At 41.8% G+C, this 22,179-nt stretch overlaps 1 protein-coding gene across 2 annotated transcripts; it reads right to left on the reverse strand.

Annotated features, from left to right (window-relative positions):
- Positions 1 to 602: 602 nt before the first annotated feature.
- Positions 603 to 21,781, reverse strand: prdx4 (peroxiredoxin 4). Of its 2 annotated transcripts, none has more exons than XM_071337774.1 (7): positions 21,621 to 21,781; positions 3,646 to 3,763; positions 2,021 to 2,137; positions 1,812 to 1,934; positions 1,536 to 1,666; positions 1,337 to 1,371; positions 603 to 700 (listed from the first exon to the last, which is right to left on the reverse strand). In XM_071337774.1, the coding sequence occupies exons 1-7, from the start codon at positions 21,685 to 21,687 to the stop codon at positions 650 to 652; spliced, it is 642 nt and encodes a 213-aa protein (XP_071193875.1). In that variant the 5' UTR covers positions 21,688 to 21,781; the 3' UTR covers positions 603 to 649. The 2 variants fall into 2 exon arrangements, with proteins under 2 accessions (XP_071193875.1, XP_071193874.1); XM_071337773.1 differs by lacking the exon at positions 21,621 to 21,781 and adding an exon at positions 9,675 to 10,138.
- Positions 21,782 to 22,179: the final 398 nt, after the last annotated feature.

Here is a 22,179-nt window from a genome sequence, read left to right on the forward strand (position 1 = left end):
GTCCTGAACCTAGCTTACGGTCCACCCTAGTCCTTTCCTTCAGTGCACGTCCATCATATTGAGGAGGGTAGCAGGGTAGTCTAGTGGTTAGAGCGTTGGGTGAGTAACCGAAAGGTTGCAAGTTCGAATCCCTGTGAGTTGACAAGGTACAAAATCTGTCGTTCTGCCCCCTGAACAAGGCAGTTAACCCACTGTTCCTAGGCCGTCATTGAAAATAAGAATTTGTTCTTAACTGACTTGGCTAGTTAAATAAAGGTAAAGGTAAAATAAAAATTAAATATTCTAGACCCTTCCATAGGAATGTGCGTAAACTTTCAATGAGCCAAGCGACAAGTTTATAGACTTCTCTGTTCTGGTGTGTCAGTCCACTGGAGTGGGGCAAATTTGGGATGCTCAAAGCACTTAAAAGGTATTTCAATACAAGCACCATCTAGTGCCTCCCATTTAGGAGAGTGTGACTGCCATTTCTAAGAGACTTCGTCGTAGTTCCTGGCCTGTTTCTCATCTCAAAGGTCACCAGTTTTACTCAGATCGCTAGATGAGATTGAATTAGATTAGCCAAATATGGCTCGACATTGCTAAAAACATAAACAGACACCAGATTATCAAAACTGTTTTTATTCTGAGCTTTAACCAAAGTGTTAGAGGTTCAGTTCAGCTTGTCAAAGTACTTGAGTTTGCCCGCTGGGTCTGGGATTATCTGTGAAGAGTAATACATTGAATTAGTGCACAAGCAATTGTCTAAGAATATCCTATCAAATCAAATGTATTTTAAAAGCCCTTTTTACGTCAGCAGGTGTCACAAAGTGCTTATACAGAAACCCGGCCTAAAACCCCAAACAGCAAGTAATGCAGAATCACGGTGGCTAGGAAAAACTCCCTAGAGAGGCAGGGACCTAGGAAGAAACCTAGAGAGGAACCAGGCTCTGAGGGGTGGCCAGTCCTCTTCTGGCTGTGCCGGGCGGAGATTATAAATATAATCTCATGCATGCACTCACTTAAAGCGGCAGTCAGCAGTTGAAACAATAAAGCGTATTCCCCGACCCCGTTTCGGGAAAAAGATGAGGGTGGAGAAATGTAACCACTCAAATTCATAGACAGACCTATGGGGATGCAAGGATTGACCATCCATGTTTATAGTTTTAACCATGTTGAGGCTATATAGTGTTTGTTACCAAACATTGGAATAAAAGAAGCTTATATTTTCAGGTTCTGATGGGGTATGGCAGTTTAACTAAGCTCATGAGGCATTTAGTTATTCCTCAAGAATCAATGGGTACAAATTGATACAGCAACTGCTGATTGCCCCTTTAACCACACACAGTATGAAACTCACTGTGTCACTGCCGGGCTTCCATCCTGCTGGGCACACTGCAAAAAAAAGAAATATTTTTTAATTCACACAAGCTGTAAAAAATGTAAAAAGACAACCACAGATAATGACATCGCAACCACAGATAATGACGTGTTTATCGGTATTATCTGAGACTGTTATGTGGTGAGACTGAATTTGGAGGCTGAGGAGTGAACCGTACCTTCGCCGTGTTTGTCAGTATACTGGAAGGCTTGGACAAGCCGCAGAGTCTCGTCTACAGAGCGCCCCACGGGGAGGTCATTCATGGTGATCTGCCTCAGGACGCCCTTGTCATCGATGATGAACAGGCCCCTGAGGCAGACAATGAAAACAATGAGAAGTTCGGTTCAGTTTCAAACAGCATGACTTTAAACTTCATGAACTTTTTTTATGATAGTAGTACTAGTAATCTTCTTTTGAAGTAGCTTCTACCCCCGTGAGCAAGTGTATACTGTACCTGAGTGCGTGTCCTGCGTCCTCCAGGAAGACTCCATAGTCTTTGGAAATCTGGTGTGTGAGGTCAGACAGCAGAGGGATTTTCATTGGTCCAAGTCCACCCTGCTTCCTGGGTGTGTTGATCCTGTTAACAAAGCCGGGGGGAGAAAAAAAACTCTGAAATTAAAGTCCAAGCACCTCTGAAGAGGGGTGTGATGCTTGTAATCTTACCATGCCAGATGCGTGAATTGTGAGTCGACAGAGCAGGCAACAACCTCAGCATTGATGGCACGGAACTCGTGCACACGATCACTGAACGCAATAATCTCAGTCGGGCAGACAAACGTGCTGCAGGTACACAGAGTTGGTGTCATCAGAATAACACATAGCCAACAACATTATTACTTTACCAAAGCATACTGGATTTTAATTAAGTCACTGGTTCTAAAATACAGCAAAAATCTGTATAACAGTTACTACAGTTTAGATTTTACACTACTAAGATTTTTTTCTCTCTCCCTGAATCTCCATATAAAAATCTGATGATTTGGATTGCTATTTTATATTTCTTCATCCTGGCACGTTACTAAAATCACTTTAATACCCAGACAAAATCATGCAATCTTTACCATACCGTCTTTATACTGCCTATTCTTTATATCTGAAAGGGGAAGCCAATAACAAACCCAGTACAATAAATTCAGAAGACAGACCTAAGCACGATTGCACTATTAAGCTCTGCCAATGGCTTGGAAAACCCAGCAGTAAAAAATTTCAGGCATTGGGACAATGCTTTTAATTCTTGTATTCTTTTCATTTAAATGCATGTAGTTCGGTCCTTAAGCTGTTCTTGTACATTAATGTTCTGTCTGTCATGTGTGTGAACCCAAGGAAGAGTAGCTGCTGCGTGAGCAACAGCTAATGGGGATTCTAATAAATAATTTACATTTTTGTTGCTTGATTAATTTCACCAGTCATTTCTCCTTGCACGTTTAGCTCCAATTATTTAGATAACTTATTTTTTAAATAGTAGCACTAGGCAGTTAGAGAGTACATTTGCTAGCAAGCTATCAATGTGCATAATATGGAGAGGGTACGAAAAAAAGATTAAATGTGGATCTGCAATCTTTTTTAAGCAAAAAAGCCATTCATTTTTTTTTTTTCAAATCACATTCATCCAGGTCAGACATTTGATTTCAATACACGATCGGAAAGAGCAAATTCGAAGGTTTCTAAAGCACCTAAAAGCGACGAGGGCATGGGCTCGGTTTCAAAATATCACTTTTTTTATAGATTAACAGCGGGTCCACACGTTCCCGCAACACTCAAGTTGTTTGGGAAAAAATATTTATATTTTATTCTTACTATAAAATGTTGTGTTGACTGATCTGGGCAGGGGAATGTAATTGTGTCTTGTTTGTTTAATGAACTATTGATTTCATTTGCATGGTGCAGCCACAGCCTATAGCCTAGGCTGCATAGACGAGTAACATAAAACTCAAAATATGCTATTCTATTGAAATACATTTTCTTAGTATTATAATGTTTCTTAAGATCTGCCTAAACTTATTAATAATGGATTTCTTTGTGATGGTATATAGTCAATGGATTTATTCAAATAGACACATCCGCCGGCTGCGCAACGGGATGTAGCCTGTAAAATGCGTATACCGACAAGTGGTAAAAATGGGACTGTTTGAAAGGGGGGGGTCATATAAAACATTTTTTTTTTTTAATGATGTCTGAAATACGTGTAACAAAGTAAAATAAACAAACAAACACATTTTATGACAGTAGCAAAGAACACTATAAAGAGGATTGTTTTAGGATGAAGGTCAGTAAGAGATAGTACTCACAAGTCCAGGGGGTAGAAGAAGAAGACTAGGTATTTCCCTTTGTAGTCCGACAGTTTGAGCTCTTTAAACTCGCCATCGATGACAGCTGATCCCTCAAAGTAAGGTGCAGGCTTTGAAACTGCAAAAAGAACAAATAACAAAAACACATTTGATGACAGTTCAAAGCACGAGCAAGCAAGTTATTTGCTGATCACATTTTAGGGAAAAACCCATCAGAATAGACTTCCTGCGGTGTATCCCCAATGTTGTTACCAACACACCATTATTTAGTGTGCTTGGTCAACAATGAATAGTATTTGTTCATAGTTGGTGAGCAGTGTGCAGGTAGGCCTATGGCTCAGGGCAGGCTTGGAGCACACATAGCTTTCGTTCAACAAAGAGGGCTCCCTCTACGTCAATGATCCTTGCTTGCAATACGGTTTTGGAAACCTTTGGAAGTTTACTTCCATATCGGCTAATTGAGACATAAAACAAAAAGGTAAAATTACTACAACCCCCACACGGCCATATTTCCATGTTACGGACTGTAGACGGAAGAGAGGCGACCACTTGTTCTAATTAGCCTAGCTACCCGAACGCCAGAAAAGTGTTGTAACTGAGAAGTACTGTCGGCTGCAACTGTTAAAACTTCTTGTCAATAGGGGGGCGCTATTTTCACTTTGGAAAAAATCGTGCCCAAATTAAACTGCCTCGTACTCTATTCTAGATCATACAATATGCATATTATTATTACTATTGGATAGAAAACACTCAAGTTTCTAAAACTGTTTGAATTATATCTGTGAGTAAAACAGAACTCATTTTGCAGCAAACTTCCATCCAGGAAGTGAAAAATCTGAAAACGAGGCTCTGTTCCAGGGCCTGCCTATTCAACTGGCTTATATTTATCGATATACATGCACTTCATACGCCTTCCACTAGATGTCAACAGGCAGTGGAAGGTGGAATGGGGTGTCTAGCTTGATCTGAGGTCGAACAAGAGCTTTTGGAGAGGCAGGTCAGGAATTTCCTTTCTCTACCTAGGTGCGCGAAGCACCTCCATATTGTCTTCTGATAAGCGTTCGGTATACACGGCTAATATCTCCGGCTCTGATTTTATTTGAGACGTGATAATAACTTCGTAAAGTATGTTTTTTCAACCGAGTTTATCAGATTATTCAACGTTTATTGGGACTTGGAGTTTTCCGTTCTTTGCGTCGAGAGAAACTGGGAACGTCATCAACATTGGCTAGCATTGTGGCGCGAATTCGACAGGAGAAAAGGACATTCTAAAACCAAACAACGATTTATTCTGGAAATAGGACTCCTTGTACAAGATTCTGATGGAAGCTCAGCAAAAGAAAGAACAATATGTTCTTTCGTATTTCTGTGGAAAATGTTATTTCTATTCTCCGCCGTTTTGGCGGGCGCTGTCTCGCAAGCTGTTTGTTATGGTAAAGTTATTTTTTTAAATCTAACATGGCGGTTGCATTAAGAACCAGTGTATCTTTCATTTGCCATACAACAAGTATTTTTTAGTAAAGTTTATGATGAGTTCTTTGGTCAGATTAGGTGAGTGTCCAAAATAGCTCCTGACATTCTGGGGAAATGTTGCTACATTTTCACAATGTATAACCACGGTTTGCAGCTCTAAATATGCACATTTTCGAACAAAACATAAGTGTATTGTATAACCTGATGTTATAAGACTGTCATCTGATGAAGTTGTTCAAGGTTAGTGATTAATTGTATATCTTTTGCTGGTTTTTGCGAATGCCATCTATGCGGTGAATAAATGCGGTTGTGTGTTTGGCTATTGTGGTAAGCTAATATAATGCTATATTGTGTTTGCTGTAAAACACTTAAAAATCGGAAATATTGGCTGGATTCACAAGATGTCTATCTTTCATTTGCTGTACACCATGTATTTTCCATAAATGTTTTATGATGAGTATTTAGGTATTTCACGTTGCTCTCTGTAATTATTCTGGCTGCTTTGGTGATTTTTTGATGGTAGCTGCAATGTAAAACTATGATTTATACCTCAAATATGCACATTTTCGAACAAAACATACATTTATTGTATAACATGTTATAAGACTGTCATCTGATGAAGTTGTTTCTTGGTTAGTGACTAATTATATCTCTATTTGGTCGGTTTTGTGATAGCTACCTATGCGGTAGAAACATATTGAAAATATGCGGTTGAGTCTTTGGCTATTGTGGTTAGCTAATAGAAATGCATAGTGTTTTCGCTGTAAAACATTTTAAAAATCGGAAATGGCTGGATTCACAAGATGTTTCTTTCATTTGCTGTATTGGACTTGTGATTTCATGAAAATTATATTATATGATATCCCTGTCCCGTTAGGCTAGGCTATGCTAGTCAGCTTTTTTGATGAGGATGCTCCCGGATCCGGGATGGGTATTACTGAAAGGTTAAAACAGTGAGTGTATATTTTGCATTAGTAAAATTATTTTAATGTGATATGAAAGTAGAGGGCTTTTAATGTTTCTATAACCGTATTTGGCGGTTTTGGCTGCCAGAGTCAGTTTACCTCTGAACATATATGGTCCTTGGACGTTAAAGGAGTAGGTTACCCATGTAACCAATGTGAAATGGCTAGCTAGTTAGCGGTACGCGCTAGTAGTAGTGTTTATTTCGTGACGTCATACACTCTGAAACCTTGAAGTAGTTGTTTCCCTTGCTCTGCAAGGACTGCGGCTTTTGTGGAGCGATAGGTAACGATGCTTTGTGGGTGACTTGTTGATGTGTTCAGAGGGTCTGGTTCGAGGTTCCGGCAAAGGAGAGGGACAGAAGCAATACTGTTACACCTACACATCTTAACAGTACTTCTTGGGATAGGGCACAACTGGCTACCTCATGGGGTGCATCCTGGAAGTGGCCTCCTTATACTCTCTCCACTGCTGGTTGGAAAACAGAGAACAAATGTGAAAGCGATAGGGAAGGTACCAGCCGGGAATTTAATTTCACCTGCCTTTTTAAATGAATGCAGATAAAGAAAGCGCAGACTCGATGAGAGGAAGCCACTTAACATAACACTGACTGAGATGCATCCATTGGGATTGTATGGTGCAGCAGCTGTTATTGCTAGGGTCCTCCTGTCTGGGTCCTTGAGACAGTAGTTGGAGTAGCCAGCATATTCTGACCCTACCGTTACGCTTGTTTATACTGAGCTGCACTGGGGTCGAAACACAATCATGGTTAGATTAAGACACTGCAGCGCCAGATCAAACTACGTTTTCAGAATTTAGGCTTCGATATCAATACCAGCTTAGTATAATGATAATCAACACCATAGCGATACCACTGTGAAAAAATAACTTAGTCAAATATACAGCACTGTTATTGTATGAAACACATCGTCAACTCGCCATCTGGACTGCTAGGCCAATGGGTGTGCAGGCTTTTGATCCAGCACTGCTCAAACACACCGGACTCAGCTTAACAAGGTCCTGTTAAGTAGTTGATTTGTCAAATCTGGTGTGTTAAGATTGGGGCTCGAACAAAAAAAGTGAACCCACCCTGCAGCTCTCCTGGACCTATTATGCTGTACCATTTGAACATTAGCCTAAAACCAAAAAAGGTATCAAATGGCTATACTTCGAAGCAAGGTAGCTAAGCGGTTGAGTAGGGCTCTAGACTTACAAATAAGACATGAAAGAAGTAATGGAAAGCCTAAATAAGTTCAGGAGTAAAAATATGCTTAACCAGTCACATAATAAGTTGCATGGACACAGTGTGCAATAGTGTTTAAAATTATTTTTGAATGACTACCTCATCTCTGTATCCCACATATACAGGTAATTAACTCAAAGGGCACCTATTGGTAGATAAAATAAAGCAGACATTGAATATCCCTTTGAGCATGGTGAAGTTATTCATTACACTTTGGATGTTGTATCAATACACCAGTCACTACAAAGACACAGGCATCCTTCCTAAATCAGTTGCCGGAGAAGAAGGAAACTGCTCAGGGATTTCACCATGAGGCCAATGGTGACTTTAGAACAGTTACAGAGTTTAATGGCTGTGATAGGAGAAAACTAAGGATGGATCAACAACATTGTAGTTACTCCACAATACTAACCTAATTGACAGAGTGAAAAGGAGGAAGTCTGTACAAAATATTCCAAAACATGCATGCTGTTTGCAACAAGGCACGAAAGTAATACTGCAAGAAAATATGTCAAAACAATTAACTTTTTGTCCCGAATACAAAGTTTTATATTTGAGGCAAATCCAATACATTACTGAGTACCAATCATCATATTTTCAAGCATAGTGGTGGCTGCATCACGTTATTGGTATGCTTGTACTCGTTATGGACTGGGGAGTTTTTCAGGATAAAAAAACCCCAGAATGGAGCCAAGCACAGGCAAAATCCTAGAGGAAAACTTGGTTCAGTCTGCTTTCCACCACTGGGAGATGAATTCACCTTTCGGCAGGGCAATAACCGAAAACACAAGACCAAATCTACTCTGGAGTTGCTTACCAAGAAGACAGAGAATGTTCCGGAGTGGCCGAGTTACAGTTTTGACTTAAATCTGCTTGAAAATCAATGGCAAGACTTGATCTAGCAATAATCAACTTGACAGAGCAGAGCATGAATACTTTCTGAAGGCACCGTAGGTTACCACTGCAAATGGCGCATTCTGCTCCGTTGACGCATCATCTCAACTACATACTGCGTTTGTAAAGTGATTTTATTTCCTCTATATTGAAAGTTCAGAAATAAATTGTTATACTCATAAAGCTGAGACCCGCAATTATACTCTGAAATGTTACTCAACTGTCAGTATGTTTGCGCTTCACTCCGTGTGCAAAGGGGGGACTGGGAGTAATTAGAGCCAGCAAAACGGGGACAGTGCAGATGTTTTTATTGCAGGAAGCAGGTTAATGCATATTAGTGTTGACCAAATAATGGTTTTAGAACCAAAAAGAAAAATCAGCAGCAACGTTGTGTAGCCTAATCACTGAATTTACCGACATAAACAAAATTAGTCAGAGGAGGGCAATGTCGGTAACTTTTGGTGTATCGTCCCAGCTCTAGTTAAGTGTTGTTAATCAAGTTGTATAGGCTTCCTTGCTCTCTCCTCTGGCAATGGCCGACTCTCAAACTCACTTGATGTGCACACACAGAGGCACACATGTGGATAGCTCTCTAACATCTTAAAAAAAGTGTACCTGAAGAATTATTTGATGTTCAATCTTTTTCCGTGGTGGAAACAATTAAGCAGCGGCACAATATAACGTTAACACTATAGTCATCTCCGTCACATTTTTTAAGACATTGAAAACCTAATTTAAAGACATTTTAATACTCAAGGCCTTTAAATCAGATAAATGAATGTAAGACTTTAAAGACATAGCAGACACCCTGATCTTAGTAAAATAACCAGTGGTGTATAGTCAAGGCCATATGCAAACAAAATCAAATTTATTTATCATAATTTAAATTCACAAGATAGAATGAACTTGTCAGCAATCGAGAATTGAACCTTGATTCTTGAGCTTGGACGTGACAACACAAGCTCAACATTGGCAGAAGCAACTTTCATTGATTTCAAAGGAAGCATTTCTTCAACCACTGATGACAATGCCACACCAATGGCTATAGTGTAGCAGGGCCTTTAATCTAACCATGAAGGCGTTCTGACCCCAGTGCAGCTTAGTGTAAACAAGCGTAATCGTAGGGTCGGGAACACTGCAGGCTACAGTTGGAGCCAAGTTTTGGCATGACGTGTCCAAATGTACTACTAGCTACAACTTATGAATTTGGGTCGACAAGTAAAATCTGGCATATTACAATAACGCGAATACCGATTTGATGCAAACTTCAGTTGTGAAAATGTGCAGCATAACTGGAACGGTGGCTAGCTATCTAATTGGCTGCAGGCAAACTAGTTAGCTAGCTATGTAGTTACCATTGTATTGTGGAGTAAAACATCCTCCCGTTATTAAAATAATTTAAGTCAATATGATTGCCAAGTACAACTACAGTACCGTGCAGGGGGACAATACCCACTTTTTGCCTTGCTGAGGTGCAAGGAATGATCAGAGACGGGCACACGGAAAGCCTCTCCAGGGTAGACGTGTCCTCCAGCGTAGTTGTAACACTCTTGGTCCTTTTTCCCATCAGAGCCGTCTTGGGCTGCAGTGGTAAACTTGGTGACAACACAAATTGTGCAAAACACACTTAAAATGTCCTTTATCATTTTCATATGAAGCATAACGTCCATTCCACTGTCTTGCTAAAACCACGTAGCTAGCTGCTAAGAAAGTACTGTACAGGAAGAACTACAAATCCACTTCTTCGTGTGAATTTTCGGCAGACTAGACGCTGTGTTGCGTATTGCTGCCTTTCGCAGGTCGGAATGCGGATTGCACATTTGTCACAAAAAAAGGGGCATGTGGACATTTTAAAATTGCACCACCTTCTAACCTTGCAACTTATCTATACATAGTAGCGGTGCGTCGGTAAAATCACTGGGGAAGCCAAGCCAGAAAAAAAGCCATATTACAACCTATGAGTTGTGATAATTGAATTGTTTGCTCTAGCCTGTTAGTTAATATGCCTTGAGACCGTGATATATAGGCCTAAGGCAGAGACAATAAGGCAGAATAAATTCAACTACACCTTCGTTTCATCACAAAACCGGAGAGCAACCTCTGTCCGATGAAGTCCACAAAGCATATTGCATGTAACAAACAGCATTGTCAAGCAAGTTAATGTTTGACTTTTTCAGACTACTAAACAACTATTTATTAAGAATCACTTGGAGAGTTACCGTAAGTTGCAAAGAAAACAGAAAATGCCTCCACTACCCTAGCACCATTTCAAAATCATCAAATCACATATGCTTAGTCTAATACAGTGACAACTAATAGATACCAAAAACTATTTAGTCCAATCAATGTAAGCTAAATATGATGTGGCTGTCCAGGGTTCTGATTTGTGTATGTGCGCGCGTTCGTGCAAGTAGAAAAAACATGTTGACTCATCCTACTTGTAGAGAGACACCAATGCCATCCTTCTCTCTTTCATATTGATGAAACGGTCCACGACTCTGTCATACAGTAAACACTTTAATTTGTTGTTGTCCTAGGCTACCTGGATAAAATGTTCTCACTAGCCTAACTTCCTTTTTATGGCCAACGTTAGCCTACATCTAGCTACATACCGAACTTCCATCCTCTCAGGCCAGGGGCACAATGTATGAATTTATGGTTGGATTAGAATCACCGTTATAATTATTGTCCATTACGGAGAATTAAGTAAAACCACAAGTCCAAATCCCTTTCTCCATCCATGGCTAATTTAAGGAAAGGGTCAATTTTAGCTAGCTAGCCAGCCACTGGACAACAACACAACTAGATGCAACAGTTCAAGTTGTTTCTGTCAATGACGTATTGCTCTCCATGTGATGTGATCGGAGAGAAGCCAAATCAAAACTGACTTCCCTTGAAAAAAAATTTGGGGTGTGCCAGGACTATTCACAGTTGCACTCACTCAATTTAGCTCAACGCTGATTTGCTATTATTTTATACTTTTTTAATCAAGGGAGGCCAAATGCTCGCTAGCTTCCTTCCCTTGCATTCAATGCTATGGGCGGCAACAATGTCACTCTTTTTGACCTGACAGCATCAGGTAGATGGCCTAAATTATGAAAGAGATGAAATATTAGTTATTTTATGTTTTTCTCTTGGTAAATTTTTTGGGGAAGCCTGGCTACCCTTGGCACCCCATCCCACCACTTTGGCCCTAAACAATCCTACACCAGGCTGTTGGCCGGGGGGAACCCCTTATCTCAAAACTCCCTTAGATCTTCTGCACTGAAATCTCTCAAACCCAAATATTTCTCAACTGCTGCAACTACCACATCTATCTTCTGTGATAACCGCTCCATCAGTGCAGTGCAGTTGATCACGATGGCTATAAATTCAAGAAATCCAACCTTACTAAACTCAGTCGAAACCCTCATCCCTCAAACCGTCTTCCTGACTCAAACTTTGGCAAACTATACACAGTGGTTTCTCAACCTCCACTTCACACTCCCTCTGACTATGCCCTCCTGCACACTGGAGGATATCCCTTCTACATATTGCTATCACATGTCTGAATCCTTGGCGTCTGATGCACTGTAGCAGGTTCGGAACAATTGCCCTCAACGAATAGTTAATGTACCCTAGCCTGACCTTATCAGGTAGAAACTCCATGTCGAAGCTCAACAAGACAGGGTATCCTCCATCTAACCATTTCCACCGGGTCTGCATCTTACCAAACGGCAGGCATCACAAACGCCAGGAATATTCTCGCTCATCTTTCTCATCACTGATCACTCCTTTCAGCAGCACCCTGCTCTGGAGAGCAAAGACCAACACAGGCCAAACCCTGAGAAGTGTGATGCACAGCGCCTGCTGCCTCTGGGGTGGAAGATACACAGAAATCTAAACAATTCCTCTTCTCAAAACATTGACAGATGTAACAGTTACCCGTTCGTCCTTTACTAAGCTTGAAACAATATATGGGTCAGCCAAAAAGCAGGGATCCCCTTTTTTCAAAAACGTCTCTTCAGGGCAAATGTTGGAAATCTCTACCCCCACACCTGCTGCCACAGGTAGGTCTTCATCCTGCCCTCACAATGATGCCACTTTTCTCTGATTTCTTATCTGTTTGTGCTGTGCAGTTTATGACCATTGTAATAAATGACACACCTTTTTCACATACAATATATCAGGATACCTCGGTTGCCGAGAAACTTCAGGTTACTTGCATAACCCCGGTTTTCTGATATTATGGGTGACACATTTCACTATACTAGTGGAATTCACCAGAATCTTCTAAGTAGCTCAAAGAACCAATCATACACGTCTCAGAGACAGACAGGTTGAGTGGCGAATGAGGGAGCCCCTCCCCTCATAATAAAGAGCCACCCGCCTGCCCTCCGATCATTTTTGAGCGTGCCAAACTTCCTCACACTCTTGTGAGTAGGGGAACGTGGTGAGATGTCGCACTCATAATCTCAGAGAAGAGGGGTTACACAAGTAACCTTAAATTATCTTTCAATTATTTGTTGTTTCGACATCTCACTAGTGGGATATGACCACCTCAAGTATCCCACATGCTCTCCGAAGCCAGGCAGTTTCAATGTCAACCCACAGAGGCCCTGATACGGAGGACATTATGTGCCAATAACGGAGCAGTGGCGTTTAGTCGGAAGAACCTCATAAAAGTATGAGGGATGCCAAACAAGCTGCACTGCAAATTTCCTGCAAGGAGATTCCCTTGAACAGAGCCCAAGAGGTAGCTATACCTCTGGTGGAGTGAGCCCTTAGGCCCTCCGGAGGCTGTAACCCCTCGTTATTATAGGCCAATACAATTGCTTCCACAATCCAATGAGACAACCGTTAACAAGAGAGGGGGCTCCCCTTGCAGGGAGGCACCAAGGACACAAAGAGTTGGTCACTCTTGTACAAAACTCTTCCTATCCAAGTATATGCGCAACACACGTACTGGACAAAACGGTGTAGCCGCTCCTCTTCAATTGAAAAGAAAGGCGGAGGGTGGAAAGCCACAAGCTCCAAGACCAGACAATTGTAATTGCGCTTACCTCAGGCATAAAGGCGGGATTGGGCGTAACATACGGGACCCAGAGCTTCCACAGGAGCAGCCAATGTCTTAGACCAAGAGGAAATTCCCCCCTTGGGTAGACACCTGTTTTGAAGTTCACAGGCAGGGCTACCTCATCACGTGACCATAACCACTACATTCACCCCCCTTTGACCTCCTCACTCATGAGACCACCCCACGTTGGGCAGCATTGTATGACATGGGGCATGAACCCAGAGCATCCAACGTCTTAAACCAAGAGGAAATTCACCCCTTAGGCTGCGGGCAGACACTGGGTTTGAAGTTCGCAAGGCTTCCTCATCATGTGACCATGACCGACTCATGAGCTAAATTGTGTGTAACCGGTGTGAAATGGATAGCTAGTTAGCAGGGTGCGCGCTAATAGCATTTCAATCGGTGATGTCACTCGCTCTGAGACCTTGAAGTAGTTGTTGCTCTGCAATGGCCGTGGCTTTTGTGGAGCGATGCTTCGAGGGTGACTGTTGTCAATGTGTGCAGAGGGTCCCTGGTTCGAGCCCAGGTAGGGGCGAAGAGAGGGAATGAAGCAAACCTGTTACATGGGCAACAAGGTGAACTTGGAAAAGCCATGGGCAAACTGCAGGCACGAATGGTGACTGACAGTACATGCAGCTCATTCACTCCTTTTGCAGTAAAGTTGTCTTAAAGGAGGGATATTTCATCTCCATAGTTCCAGCGGCTCAAAAGGCTGCTGTGAAATAACCTCAGGCACATTAGACTAATCCCATGATGGGGCTAAGGGCTTGGGAACTGGACGTACGCGGCGAATGATGTATATAAACCCTGGATTGCTGGCGCTATGTATTGGCCATTGAGAGGCTTTGAAGCCACTAGTCGGCCATATTGGCACTCCCCAGTAGGAGCAGTACTCCATAGGAATTAATGGAATTATTTCCATGTATTTAAGTATTTTTTTGTTGTAGTGGGGACAGTAACATTAGCACTCTAAAAAAATACTTTAAAGGAAAATGTTTTTATATTTTTTCACATTTATTATTTGTATATTTAATATAATTTAAAAGTGTGCATTAAGGTGTCTGTAATAGAATAAACGTGTCAAAAGCGAATAGACATGAATAAACGCATTTCTATATCTTCCAAAATCTACCAAGATGGCTGCGTGGTGACTTCAATACAGCGCCCCCTGTCAGTCATCCTGGGTTCATACACATCATTGGACATGCCCCCTTCATGAAACAACATAACAGGGGGTGTTTTCCCACCTTGTTCTTGTGGAAGCCTATATAACATATCGAGATAGACCTTACCATCGGAGAAAACCTTCCCTCTGTCCAAAAGGTCCTGCAAGAAGCATAACACCTCAGATTCAGAGCATCTGTTTTCAGTAGCAACACTTCTCAAAATTACACCACTTGTTTCCATACAGTGAGCGTGTAGAAGGGCGGCGCGTATCCTAGTGGTTAAGAGCATTGGTCCAGTAACTGAAATGTCACATGGTTTGATGCCATAGATACACATGGCGAGGTGTGGCTAAACATGACCATGCTCCTGAGTAGGGTATTCCCTGGACTCACATGTTAAATTGCCAACTTTTTTTGCCTACTCATAACCCGACAATGGTTGTATTCTTTTTTGTATCATTCTATAAAACATTTTGAATATGCTTGGTTGGTTGTTTAACATACTTCCATGTCACCATCAGCCAAATTAACGGTTCCAATGGACTTTCTTCAGCTAGCTAACGTTAGATAACTAACTCTTTTAAAGCTAAGATGCTAAAAAGCTGTTGTGTACCGTTTTGTTTGAATAATAGTCAAAGAAAAGACCACTAAATCAAGTTATCAACTTCCCAAGGACCAGGTTAGACGAACCTCATGGTTTCAGGCTATACCCTGCAAAGATAATGGAAATCTGTTACTCGATACATTTGTGTGTTCGGAGCACTTCATTCACAGTAAATCACTAGCTAACACTTGTTTGTATCTAACTAGCTATATGTATTGCCTGTGTAAACCTGGAGATTACACGAAGTAGGTGTTGATATCACCATAGGCTACTTTGGCAGGATTGTCTACACAACTGGTTTCCGGCAAGTTGAAAGTATACAGGCAAGCCAACAATAAACTTTTCTAAATACTTAGACCGTTCAAGGGCAGGAAAAGACTAGAAGTAGTTATGGGGCATATTTAAGACTTGAGAATTAGATCGAGCCTCCAATAAATTCTACACAGAGTACAACAGTATAATACCCATAAAACCTAGCGGTCAAACAGGGAAATGGTTCCAATCCTTTTTCCACCATACATTTTTTTTTTTTTTAATACATTTTAAATTTTTATTTAACCAGGCAAGTCAGTTATGAACATATTCTTATTTACAATAACTGCCTACCAAAAGGTCTCCTGCGGGGACGGGGGATTAAAAATATATAACAAACACCGACATCACGACAAGAGAGAACACTACATAAAGAGGGACCTAAGACAACACAGCAGGGTAGCAACACATGACATGGTAACAACACAAGATGGCAGCAGCACAGGTTACAAACATTGGGCACAGACAACAGCACAAAGGGCAAGAAGGTAGAGACAACAATACATTATGCAAAGCAGCCACAACTGTCAGTACGAGTGTCCGTGATTGAGTCTGAATGAAGAGATTGAGATAAAACTGTCCAGTTTGAGTGTTTGTTGCAGCTCGTTCCAGTCGCTAGCTGCAGCGAACTGAAAAGACAAGCAACCCAGGGATGTGTGTGCTTTGGGGACCTTTAACAGAATGTTACTGGCAGAGCGAGTGTTGTATGGATGAGGGCTGCGGTAGATCTCAGATAGGGGGGAGTGAGGCCTAAGAGGGTTTTAGAAATAAGCATCAACCAGTGGGTCTTGCGACGGGTATACAGAGATGACCAGTTTACAGAGGAGTATAGAGTGCAGTGATGTGTCCTATAAGGAGCATTGGTGGCAAATCTGATGGCCGAATGGTGAACATCTAGCTGCTCGAGAGCACCCTTATCTATAAATTACATCTCCGTAATCTAGCATGGGTAGGATGGTCATCTGAATCAGGGTTAGTTTGGCAGCTGGGGTGAAAGAGGAGCGATTACAATATAGAAAACCAAGTCTAGATTTAGATTCAACTTTAGCCTGCAGCTTTGATGTGCTGAGAAAAGGACAGTGCACCATCTAGCCATACTCCCAAGTACATGTATGAGGTGACTACCTCAAGCTCTAAATCCTCAGAGGTAGGGTTTAGAGCTATGGTCATGTTCTGTTATAATCTCCACCCGGCACAGCCAGAAGAGGACTGGCCACCCCTCATAGCCTGGTTCCTCTCTGGGTTTCGGCCTTTCTCCTAGCCCTGTGCTTCTATACCTGCATTGCTTGCGGTTTTAGGCTGGGTTTCTGTACAGCACTTTGAGATATCAGCTGATGTACGAAGGCCTATATAAATACATTTGATTTGATAGTAGTCACACCTGTGGGGAGAGTGGCATTCTTAACAAACCACATAACCTTGTTCTGAACACCTCCAAAACAAAGGTCAAGGGCAGAGAAAGATTGTTGGACACTAAGAAAGCTTTGTTGTAGAGCGTTTAACAGAAAATGTTCCATAGGGGATTATAGAAAAACTTAAAAGGGCTGTGCCATGGCGTTACGTTTTAATAACTGTAAATCTCTCTAGGACAAGGTGACTAAGCAATATAATCGCCTGTATTTACCCCCAACAAATGAAATGCTAATTAGCTGCTATTGTGACTATTACTTTATAACTACAAATGCCATGATCTGGACGAGACTGCCTAATCAAGGCAAAGGTAAGCATCTCTGGATTAACTAGCTAATGTTAACTAAATGTAGGAATTAATAAAATTGACTTCATTTCTTTAAATGGACAATTCTGTTAACTTCCTTGTGCATGTTTTAAATTGACACAATACCTGTTAGCAAAGGTGTCAGCTATCATGACACTATGCAAGACCCAAATGCAGACACAGGAGGCAGATGGTTGGAGTTTAAGATGTTTAATACATCCAAAGGGAATAGGCAAGAGAATGGTAGTGGACAGGCTAAAGGTCATAACCAGATCAGAGTCCAGGAGGTACAGAGTGGTCAGGCAGGCAGGTACAGAGCCCAAAACAGGCAAGGGTCAGAACCAGGAGGAACAGGAAAACCGCAGGTAGGCTTGGGCATACAAGATGAACAAGGAACAGAGAGACAGGAAACACAGGGATAAATACACTGGGGAAAACAAGCGACACCTGGAGGGGGTGGAGACAATAACGAGGACAGGTGAAATGGATCAGGGTGTGACAGTCAGCTAGAGATGACATATAGGAGCGTGCAGTGATTTGTAGTTTGTCACGATGTCTACTTTGATGCTAATTAGCATTTCCGAATCTGATAGTAAATAGAGCCGAATATATTGATAAAACCTTGTCCGAGAGAGATATACATGGTTATCAAAATAAACCTACCTGAAAGACACCTCCACTGTGGGGTTCTATTGCCATGGAGCAGAGAGAAAAATGTACAGTTTGATAGCTAATCTCATGCTATTCTACACATTTTTGCCATGAGACTGAGATAACATTTTGCAGTTTTACAGCTAATTTCCTGTAATTCAAAAACGTTTTGCCTTAGGATAGGAACACGTCATAAACCATCTCGGGGGGGGGACGACGATCTCCAGGACGTATGCATTTTTGTCCTTGTTGATAACTTAATAGAAAATGTCTCAAGTAAAAGTTGAGTCACCCAGTAAAGGTCTACTTGAGTAAAAGTCTTAAAGTTTTTGATTTTAAATATACTTAAATATCAATAGTAAATGTAAAAATGGAAGCACACAGGCTAGATCTTGAGGGAGCTGGAATGCTGTGAAAAAGTACATAAACAATCCCCAGACAGCACCTCCTGGAGTCAACTTAAAGCAGCCAAAGCCAAACTGAATTTGGACGATACTCGGGAGGTTAAAAAAAAAGTTATTTTTACTAAACAGAAATACCATGAGTATAGCAATAGGCAGAGTAGATTGCTTGCTTACCAATTTAAAAAAAGAGCAGTCAGAGCGTACAATCATGGCTATCCGAACAGCAGAGGACGAGGTCACATATGACCCAAAAAAGATCAATTTAACTTTTCATGATTTTTACTGCAAACTATATACCTCAGAGAGAAAACACACGGAGGCAGAACACTCCTTCCTAGAGGGAATCTCGCTACCTAAACTATCAGAGACCGACCAAGAAGATCTCAACTCCCTCTTCACTCCTGAAGAGGCCCTGGAGGCAATTACCTCCATGCCACCTAATAAGTCCCCAGTCCCAGATGGATTCCCCAGAGAGTTCTACAAAGCTTTTTGGCCCCAGCTTAGCCCTATTTTCATGCCAATGCTGGAGGGATTTTGCAAAAACGGAGTTCTCCCAGACTCAATGCACACAGCTCGCATTACAGTGTTGCTCAAAAAAGACAAGGACCCTTTATCCTGCTCGTCCTTCCAGCCCATAAGCTTGTTGGATTTCGACTACAAAATAATTACCAAATTACTCGCCAAAAGACTAAACACTCTTCTTCCCAAAATAATAAAAGCGGACCAAACTGGATTTATTAGAGACAGATACTCTTCTGATAACATTCGCCGTCTTTTTGATATTATTGATCAAGTAAACGCACAGAAGACCCCTGTCCTGCTGGCTTCACTGGATGCTGACAAGGCGTTCGAGTGGAGCTTTCTGTTCTCAGTCTTAGAAAAGTTCAATATGGGCCCAAACTTTATTAAATGGATCAAATCACTATACTCTCATCCAAATGCCATGGTGACTTCTAACAGACTGAACTCTGACAGATTCCCTTTGGGACGGGGCACAAGACAAGGGTGCTCGCTGTCCCCCCTGCTCTACTTGTTGGGGGCGGAGCCTCTGGCAGAGTTGATAAGGAGCAATTCAAGTATTATGGGTGTTTCTGCAGGCGGCCTGGGGATTTCAATACCTTGGGATCTTCATAACACCAGATCTGAATAGCCTTTTCAAGGAGAATTATCTTCCACTCCTGGATCGAATCAAGAACGATCTCCAAACCTGGATCTCCCTCCCAATTAGCTTAGTAGGAAGAATTAATGTAATCCGTATGAACATCCTCCCTAGACTGAACTATTTATTTCAGATGCTCCCATGCCATCTCCCACCTTCCTTTTTCAAAACAACTAACCAAAGCATCACCAAATTTATAAGGGGCATTAAAAAAAAAACTACGATCAAGTTCTCCACTCTATCGAAACCTGAATCTAAGGGTGGTCTTGCCCTTCCCTCCCTTCAATTGTACTACTGGTCTGCCCAAATCCGCAACATGCTAACATGGATCACGAACAGACAAGAGTCAACGTGGATTCAGATAGTGGCAATGAACAACAGGATTGGGATCTAAGCTCAATTATATTAATTAATAACTTTAGTGAAGTGGGCAACATAGCCAAAATCTTTGATTTACAGCACCCTACTAGCGTGGAGGGACTGTAAGAAATACCTGGGCATTTCCTCCCAAATATGTTCTCACTCACCTATAGTAGGTGAGTGAGAACATTTCTTGAAAAACAAGAAAACTTTAAATTGAAAACAAGAAAAAAAACAAAAAAAAAACAGACACAAGCAAAAACTCTTAAAAGAAATGTTGCAACAGCCTACACCTAAACATTATTGATTTGCCATGATGTTTGGGATGAAAACTAGACGATTTTTCAGTGTGATCAAGTGTAGGCTACGGATTACAACAGCAGCTGCATTACAGCCAATGCTCCCCGTCACCCAGGGCAGCGTAAACGAAGTGGTAATGTTATGTATTTATAGCCCATTTATTTGTCTAAATAGGCTATAAATACACCCAATATTTTCTGTAAATGTGAATGTGATCACATTTTGTTTATATTTAAACTTGCCTGGCTAGGCTACTTTGGCCTTTTCAATCACAAATTATTAGCCTACCTGGATGTAATCAAACACAACAGTGATGACAGACTGAGTTACATTTTTAATTAAAGTTGCATAGGCCTACAAGATACAAACCTGCATAAAGCAAAACCCTCACCACCACTATTAGTCATATTACAGTGCATTCAGGAAGTATTCAGAACATTTTGTTACGTTACGTCTAAAATGTATTAAATCGTTTTCCCCCCTCGTCAATCTACACACAATACCCCATTATGACAAAGCAAAAACAGTTTAGAAATGTTTGCCGATTCATAAAAATGAGAAGAAAAAAAATGGGGAAAAAACTACATTTACATAAGTATTCAGACCCTTTACTCAGTACTTTGTTGAAGCACCTTGACAGCAATTACAGCCTCGAGTCTTCTTGGGTATGACGCTACATCATTCTTCTCTGCAGATCCTCTCAAGATCTGTCAGGTTGGATGGGGAGTGTCACTGCACAGCTATTTTCAGGTCTCTCCAGAGATGTTCGATCAGGTTCAAGTCCGGGCTCTGACCAGGCCACTCAAGGACATCCAGAGACTTGTTCCGAAGCCACTCCTGCGTTGTCTTGGCTGTGTGGCCTGCCGCTGAAAAACATCCCTGCAGCATAATGCTGTCACCAACATGCTTCACCGTAGGGATGGTGCCAAGTTTCCTCAAGACGTGATGCTTGGCATTCAGGCCAAATCTTGGTTTCATCACACCAGACAATCTTGTTTCTCATAGTCTGAGAGTCTTTACGTGCCTTTTGGCAAACTCCGAGCGGGCTGTCATGTGCATTTTAGTGAGGAGTGGCTTCTGTCTGGCCATTCTACCATAAAGCCTGATTGGTGGAGTGCTGTAGAGATGGTTGTCCTGTCAGAGAGACCATCGGGTTCTTGGTCACCTCCCTGACCAAGGCTCTTATCCCCAGATTGCTCAGTTTGGATGGGTGGCCAGCTCTAGGAAGAGTCTTGGTGGCTCCAAACTTCTTCCATTTAAGAATAAATGGAGGCCACTGTGTTCTTTGGGACCTTCAATGCTGCAGAAATGTTTCGGTACCCTTCCCCAGATCTGTGCCTTAAATGTAATCTTTTGGTTCAATCATAATGCATAATAAGCATCATCATCAAAGGGAACATATTGGGTGTATGCTGATAAACGGTAGAAAGAATGTTAATTTAGTAGACTTGTTCAGTAGCAAAAACCCTTCAATGGATGCATGACCAGGGGTCGGTCGAATGCTGCTTCCACGTGTTCGACACCCAGGAAGACGACACAGAGGGAGTTCGTGTCCTTGCCCGAAATGGTTGCCTTGCATAGGCATGGGTCTGCCTAGCTAAGCTAGCCAAGTCTACGCAGCTAGCCGTGTGACGCTAGCTACAAAGAAAAAAAGTGGTGAAGCAAATTCTTACCCGAAGCGAAAACTTTCCTTTCACTCATGTCACCCAACACAAAAGACGAGCGATGATAACCCAGCATAACCTTCACGGCACACCTGTGAACAGGAAAACAGATCAAGTCGTGCTGAGAAGAGCTAAGTAGAACTCTTCTGTAAGGAACAGAGGCGAGAATGATCAGAGGGCAGGTGGGTGGGTGTCTCTTTAGTATGAGGGGAGGGACTCCCTCATTCGCCACTCGACCTGTCTGCTCCGACAGATGAGTATGATTGGAACAGGAGGTTGGTCGCACCTTAATTGGGGACAACAGGCTTGTGGTAATGACTGCAGCAGAATAGGTGGAATGGTATCAAATACATCAAACACGCGGGTTTCCAGGTGTTTGATGCCATTCCATTTGCTCCGCTCCGTCCATTTATTATGAGTCATTCTCCTCTCAGCAGGCTCCTGTGATGATTGGTATATAATCTGCATTCACTTCATGCGCCACCCCAGAGATAACCTCCTGGATAGGCGCCCTGATTCAAAAATCCATACATGAAATATTCCACCCCTGATGTGTTTTTGAGGTGCA

This window comes from Salvelinus alpinus, chromosome 13 (genome assembly GCF_045679555.1).
Source record: "Salvelinus alpinus chromosome 13, SLU_Salpinus.1, whole genome shotgun sequence".
Taxonomy (NCBI): Eukaryota; Metazoa; Chordata; class Actinopteri; order Salmoniformes; family Salmonidae; genus Salvelinus; species Salvelinus alpinus.

Coding starts and splice junctions, on each gene's coding strand:
- prdx4 (XM_071337773.1), bottom strand. CDS start 9,888: ATGGACGTTATGCTTCATATGAAAATGATAAAGGACATTTTAAGTGTG. Junction 2,138..3,645: donor TTCTTCTACCCCCTGGACTT/GTGAGTACTATC, acceptor GTGTACCTGCAG/CACGTTTGTCTGCCCGACTG. Junction 1,667..1,811: donor GACGCAGGACACGCACTCAG/GTACAGTATACA, acceptor TGTCTGCCTCAG/GGGCCTGTTCATCATCGATG.